Below are 6446 nucleotides of genomic sequence, written 5' to 3'. Positions count from 1 at the left end.
TCTTTAGTTATGTCCTATTCTGCATGTCACAGTGCTCTCCCTGCCTTGCCTGTGTGTTTGGCCAGGCTGTCCTATTTCTCCTCAAGCAGGCTTTCAAATGGTGGAGGGAGGGAGGGAGGGAGGGAGGGAGGGAAGGAAGGAAGGAAGGAACGAAGGAACGAAGGAACGAAGGAACGAAGGAAGGAAGGGAGGGAGGGAGGGAGGGAAGGAGGGAGGGAGGGAGAGAGGGAGAGAGAGAGGGAGAGAGGGAGAGAGGGAGAGAGGGAGAGAGGGGACATCCCTATTCTCTCATATCAAATATGTGTGGCATGCCTTTTTTGTGTCAAGCTCTGTCAGTCAGGCCTCTGGGCCACTGTGTGGTTCCACTGAGCTCCTGTGGAAGGTCCCACTGGCCAGTCCCTTCCCTGACCTGTGCATACTCAAATTCTGGCTGTGTCTCTCTGGCTGGGTGATCCTGGGGCTCTTAGAGATGTGGGAGACAGGATGCTGGGCTGGGGTAGGAGTCTGTTACCAGGGACTAGAGGGAGTCGCTCCCCTCACTGGTCTCAGCCTTCAGCTGCCACTCTGACCTCCAAGCAGGTGGCAGGTGGCTGACAGTGATGAAGATGCAGCTGCCTTCTGTGTGGGCAGGGCTATCTCACGGCACCATGGAAGCCGCAGGGTCTCAGTTCTCAGCCCCAAAGCTAATGAACATTATTGATGTATGTAAAGGAAGGGAGGGAGGGAAGTGGGCATCTTGGAAACCATCAAGACTGATTTATTGGTTAATTAGTGGTTTCTACAGCCACAGATTTCGCCAGCTGTGTGTGGGGATGGAGGGAACACAGAGAGCCAGCTGGGGCCTATGGGTGGCACAATGTGTCTTCCAAACCACTAAAGGGTTGAGGGAATGGTGCCAGATCCATTTCACCCAGGAAACGGCCCCAGGACCTGACAGACCCAAAGCTCCTTTCACCCTACTGCCCAGGTAGACAAGCAGAACTTTCCTAAAGTGGGACCTGGAGCCTTGAGGATTCTAGAGCATCTAGTCAAGTGTAGGAGCTGGAAAATCAGCAAACCAAAGCAGAAGATTGAAGAGGGAGCTCAGTGCCTGTGGCCCATGCCTATAATCTTAGCTACTCAAGAAGCTGAGATCCGAGGACTGCAGTTCAAAGCCAGCCCAGGCACAAGTCAGTGAGACTCTGATCTCCAATTAACCACCAGAAAACTCAAAGTGGTGCTATGGCTCTAAGTGGTCATAGAGCACTGGTCTCAGGCAGAAGAGCTCAGGGACAGCGCGCAGTCCCTGCGTTCAAGCCTCGTAACTGACAAGGAAAAAAAGGGAGGGGAGGGGGATGAGAATCCTTGGGACCAAGAGGAGGCCCCAGAGGCAGAGAAGAAAGGCCACTGAATAGAAACATTAAACAGCCAAGGAATTTGAATCCAAATTCTACCAAATCTTAGCTATATGGCCTGGGACAAAGCACTAAACCTCTCTGACTCTAGATTTTTCATCTGTAAAATGGAACTAATGACACCTGTCTTGTGTGTGTGTGTGATGACACTAAGCTTGAACACCTTCACTTTTTCCCTTAAGACTGGTGCTCTACCACTTGAGCCATGGCTCCTGACTTTTTGGTATTTCACTGGAGATAAGAGTCTCATGGACTTTCCTGCTCTGGTTGGCTTTGAATTACAACTCTTCAATTTCAGCCTCTTGAGTAGCTAGGATTGCAAGCAAGAACCACTGGTGCCTGGCTAATCACATCTGTCTTGCTAATTAAAAAAACTGCCCTACAGTGTTAGAAAGGCTTAATACATATGTGCGGTCTGGTGCTAGTATTAAAGACCGAGGAGAAAACTTGGACCAAGGGGATTGGGCTTAGTAATGGGTGAGGGAGGAGGCAGGGCCTAGAAAATTTCTACTAGAGGGACCAGAACGCAGAAGGGGGGTCAGCTCTCCTCTGGATGGCTTTGGATAAGGCCATGGTTTTGCACGGCTGGGTTGATCCACTGTCAAGTGGACCCACCTGGCGGGTGTCCACGGTGCTGGAGCCAGGCTCTGCCACCGCTCAGCCCTGTACTGGGACAAGTGACATCACCCTGGGGAAGGGGACAGCTAGAGGAGCTCTGAGGAGTTTATTCTGGCTCCAGGGCGTCTCTGTGATGCCCCGGATCCCCTGTGGGCTTCCCACCACCCCAGCCGCCGACCGCCCATTGGCAGCCTCCCTCGAGGCCCGGAGGAGGCTCGGGGAAAGCCTGCGGGACTGGAGGACAGAGGACCGACCCGTCCCCGGAAGGCGCGGCGGGCACCCGCGGGGCAGGGCGCGCGGTGGCGGTGGTGGTGGCGGCGGCGGCGGCGGCCGCAGGGCCACAGGCGGCGGAAGCGCGAACGGAAGTGGCGCGAGGCGAGCGCGTAGACCAGCGGGTTGAGGCAGGAGTTGGCGTAGGCCAGGCAGTGCGAGGCCAGGCGGCAGGCGTAGGTGGCCGGGCTGAAGGCGAAGCGGCCGTACCAGAAGCAGAGGATGAGCGCGTGGTGCGGGCCCCAGCAGAGGGCGTAGAGCGCGGCCACGGCCAGCATGGCCCGACCCGCGCGCCCCGTGGCCCGGCGCCGCGCCTCGGCAGCCACGGCGCCCGCGGGGCCCACGGCGGCCCATAGAAAGTGAAGCGTGCGCCCGTAAGCCAGGCTCACCACGGCCACGGGCAGCAGGTAGCCGGCGGCGAAGGTGGCCACGTCCAGGGCGCGCCGGTGCGCGTCCTCCCAGGCGGGCACACACAGCTCCAGCGCGCCGTAGCGCACCGTGCCGTAGTAGCTGAGATAGGGCGCCGAGAAGAGCGCCGCCAGCAGCCACACCAGGCCCACGGCGGCGCGCGCGTTGCGCGGGGTGCGCAGAGCCCTCGAGCGCAGGGGATGCCGCACCGCCAGGTACCTGCAGGCAGACAGGGGCGGGGGGCGCGAGCCCGATCAGCGGGTGCAGGGCCTGCTCCCAGCCTCCCTGCCCTCTGCCCCGTTGCCGTCCTTCTCCTCCTCTCCACCTACCTGGTGGGGAAGGTGAAGGCCTTAACACCGCGTGCTTAGAGCTCTGCCAGACATTCATAGAAATCATTAGCTAACCAGGTACCTACTTAGGTGGCTGAGATTTGAGGATCACAGTTCGAAACCAGCCTGGGCAGGAAAAGTCCATGAGACTCTTATCTCCAATTAGCCACCAAAAACACTGGAAATGGAGCTGTGGCTCAAAGAGGTAGAGTGGTAAGTGACGAGAAAAAAAAAAAAAAAAGAGCTCCAGGACAGCAGCCAGGCCCTGAGTTCAAGACCCATGATTGACCAAAAAAAAAAAAAAAAATCATTAGCTGGAGAGTGAGCCCAATTTTGACCTTGTTGCAAGGGATGGGTGCAGGTGAGCTCAATACAAGCCAAGTGTGGGTAGTTAGAATGTATCCACTGAATGCATAGTGAGGTTCTTTTGCCATGTATTTCATAGGATAAGCACCTACTAAGTACCAGACTCCATTAACACATAAAACACACACCCGCTCCTGCGGATCACAGAACTTTCCTTCCTTTTCTCCCACCAGTCTCTTTGGTTACCCCTTCTCCTCTTCCTAAAGGAGAGGGTCTGCCCAGATTTTTCTCCCTAACCCTCCCCCCCAGGGGCCCAGCGCACCTGTCCACGGAGACGGCTGCCAGTGTGAAGCTGCTGGCATACATGGTGAGGTAGATGAACAGATGCACAACCTTACAGACGAAAGCCCCGAAGAGCCAGGCATCCAGCGTGTAGATGGCTGCCTGGAAGGGCACGCAGCACAGGATGAAGCAGAGGTCTGCCACAGCCAGGTTGAGGATGAACAGATCTGTGGTGCTGCCCGGCTCCTGCCAGGCACTGGAGCCCCGCTGCAGCAGCACTGCCAACACCAGCCCATTTCCCACCGTGCCCAGCAGGAAGATGAGGGCAAAGACCACAGGCACTGCAATGGCGCCCACACTCCCTGGGCTGTCCAAGGAAACGTTCTGGGTGTCGGCCATCTCCCCATCAGATGGTCACCTGGAAAGAGAAGCTCTACCCTCAGGCAGGAGCACAAGTTTTAGCCACCAGGCCCAGGGACCTAGTTCCCCCAGCCTGGATTTGGTCAGGTGTCTTGGCCTGAAGGCTCCTGGGAAGTGGGGGAGGGGAGAACAGAGCCAAAAGTCACTGCTAAGAACCACCTGTGTGAGTGAAAACCTAACAGTCACATCGGATGCTGTTCAGTGCCTTGGTTTCCTAGGGAACACCCCTAAAACCCAGGGCAAGGAGGGTCATGGCTAGAGACCTCAGGAGGCAGGTGGAGACACAGAATCGGGTGACGATGTCTCTGGGGGAGGGGCAGCGCCAGCCCCGGGAACTGGTATACTTTCCTTCTCAATGGGCCTCTGAAGCCCAGGGGAGCCCCTTGGATGTGGGGACTTGCTCTGTCAACAAGCTGTTGCTTCAGTAAAACCCAGGTGGCACCGCTGAGCCATCACACAAGCCAGTGTCCTGCCATCCCCATGAAGGGGGAAACTGAGGCCCAGAGAGGGGACATGTAGGGGTGGCTATCACACCTAGATGACAGATCTGGGAGTTGTTGCTAAGCGGGTTTCTTAACTCCTCAGCTCATCTGAAAGACTAGTAGGTGGTGCCCTTTGACAACCTGCGTGAGCTGGGGCACACGTGTACGTGTGCACTCTGTTCGTTCTCATCCCTGTCCCCACCCCACAGCCCCCCATGGCTCACTCTCTGTGGATGTCCTCCGGTGCCCCCTTAGTGTGGTGGACAAATTGGGAGCAGGTATAGGGAGTCAGGGAAGAGAGAAGCAAAGAAACGTCTCCCCTCACCCTAGCACCCAGCATGCAGTAGGGTGCTCCAAGCCCAGGAAGAGCAACGCTCACCTCAGCCCTGGGGACCGGGCACCTGCTGGATCCTGGATGAAGCAGCCAGGCTGGGACTTCCTCCTGGCTCGGCTGCTGCCCCTCAGTGCTTCCCTGCAGGTACAAGTCTGCCTCTTCTCCCCTCTTTCCTCTGTCTCTAAGGCCCCTCCCCTCCTCTGCCCTGCCCCCAGCTGTCTGCTGGGTTGGACTTGGCCATTCCTTCCGGAGTAGCCACTGGCCACCTCCTCCTCGGCCTTGATTTCCCCGGGGTGGCATGCTCTTCTGCTCCCTCCTCTCTGCCTCTGTGCTGTAGCGGCAGCCTCATTCTCTCTTTCTCACCCATTGATCTCGCTCTCTGAAATTGCTTTTGTAGTTAACCCCTCCATGCCCGGGGCCTAACCCATTCCATGTACTTCCACCTCCTATGGTGCTGCCAATGACTAAAACCTTTTTTCTCCTCTCTCTGCTCAAAGAAGGGATTTCCTAGGCTGAGAGACCAGAACAGGAGTCTCCTTCCTGGCAGACTAGTCTCAGATTCTTTGAATCCCCAGAGATCCATTTTTCTCCCTTGAGCTAGTTCCAGGGGCTTAATCTGCTGAAAACTAGATGGTTTATAAACCTGCCTTGAGTTTCATGTTAGCCTGCAGTCAACAGAGGAGCTAGTGAAGGCACTAGAACCAGGACATTGACTACACATCCATTTTATAAGACGTTTATTATGACCTGAAATGGAAAGCCTGGAGGGAGAAAGGTTTACTGAGTGATCTGTTAGGAACTGTAACCCAGGCAGGGAAGGAGGTTAACGGGTACTGGTGAATGGCCAGCACATGGCAAGGCTTGAATCCCTCCGGCTGCCTGCCTGGCATAGAGCAGCGAGGGAAATGGGTCAAAGCAACCAGGCGACTGCTAGGAGGTTAGACTAGTGAGGGCAGAAGGCGGTGTGTTGAGTGGGTTGGGCGAATGATTTTTCTCGAAGCAGAGGCAAGGAAGTCTGAGAGAGGAGAGAAAAGTGTAAATGTGCCAACAAAGCCAGGATTTGCAGTCAAGTTTGGAGGAGCTAGGAATGATTCCTGGGGACCCCTCTAGGCCTCTCTAAAGTTGGGTGCAACCCACCCCAAGTGCAGAGAATCTCTGAATCTTTTCATGTGTATCTTGGTCCTGGGGCTTGAGCACTGTGACTGAGGCTTTGTGCTGCTCAAGGTTAGTGCTTTTCATTTTGAACAGCAATTCCATTCCCCGTGTGTGTGTGTGTGTGTGTGTGTGTGTGTGTGTGTGTGTGTGTGTGCATGCGTGTGTAGTTAATTGGAGATAGAGTATTACAGACTTTCCTGCCTGATCCTCAGATTTCATTTCAGTCTCTTGACAGGTGGCACTAAATTTTAGGCTATTATAATTCATGAACACGGGAGACTTGTAGGATTCTAGACTGGGTATGATAGGAATTTTAGGATCATGGCTAGCAATGCAGTTAGACTCCCAGAAGCACGCCCCCCTCCCCTGCTCCATGAGCACACACACACACACACCAATCTCAGAATTAGCTGGAATGTCAGAGATCCATGCCACCCTACCACTCTAG

At 55.5% G+C, this 6446-nt stretch overlaps 1 protein-coding gene across 1 annotated transcript; it reads right to left on the bottom strand.

Moving 5' to 3' along the window:
• Positions 1-517: 517 nt before the first annotated feature.
• On the bottom strand, positions 518-4006 carry Galr3 (galanin receptor 3). The gene is made up of 3 exons (XM_090354073.1): positions 3648-4006; positions 2191-2909; positions 518-618 (listed from the first exon to the last, which is right to left on the bottom strand). The coding sequence occupies exons 1-3, from the start codon at positions 4004-4006 to the stop codon at positions 518-520; spliced, it is 1179 nt and encodes a 392-aa protein (XP_090210199.1).
• Positions 4007-6446: the final 2440 nt, after the last annotated feature.

Source organism: Megascapheus bottae, chromosome 2 (assembly GCF_031878675.1).
Source record: "Megascapheus bottae isolate mThoBot1 chromosome 2, mThoBot2.hap1, whole genome shotgun sequence".
NCBI lineage: Eukaryota > Metazoa > Chordata > Mammalia > Rodentia > Geomyidae > Megascapheus > Megascapheus bottae.
Note: the sequence above shows the minus strand (reverse complement) of the source record. Positions and strands in the feature narration are given on the sequence as shown.

Bases quoted from the DNA above. Each gene is read 5' to 3' on its own strand.
- Galr3 (XM_090354073.1), bottom strand. From the start codon at position 4,006: ATGGCCGACACCCAGAACGTTTCCTTGGACAGCCCAGGGAGTGTGGGC. The intron at 2,910-3,647 runs GTGCGCTGGGCC...GTCTGCCTGCAG, and splicing joins GCAGCCGTCTCCGTGGACAG to GTACCTGGCGGTGCGGCATC. The intron at 619-2,190 runs GTCGGCGGCTGG...CTGCCCACACAG, and splicing joins AGGGAGGCTGCCAATGGGCG to AAGGCAGCTGCATCTTCATC.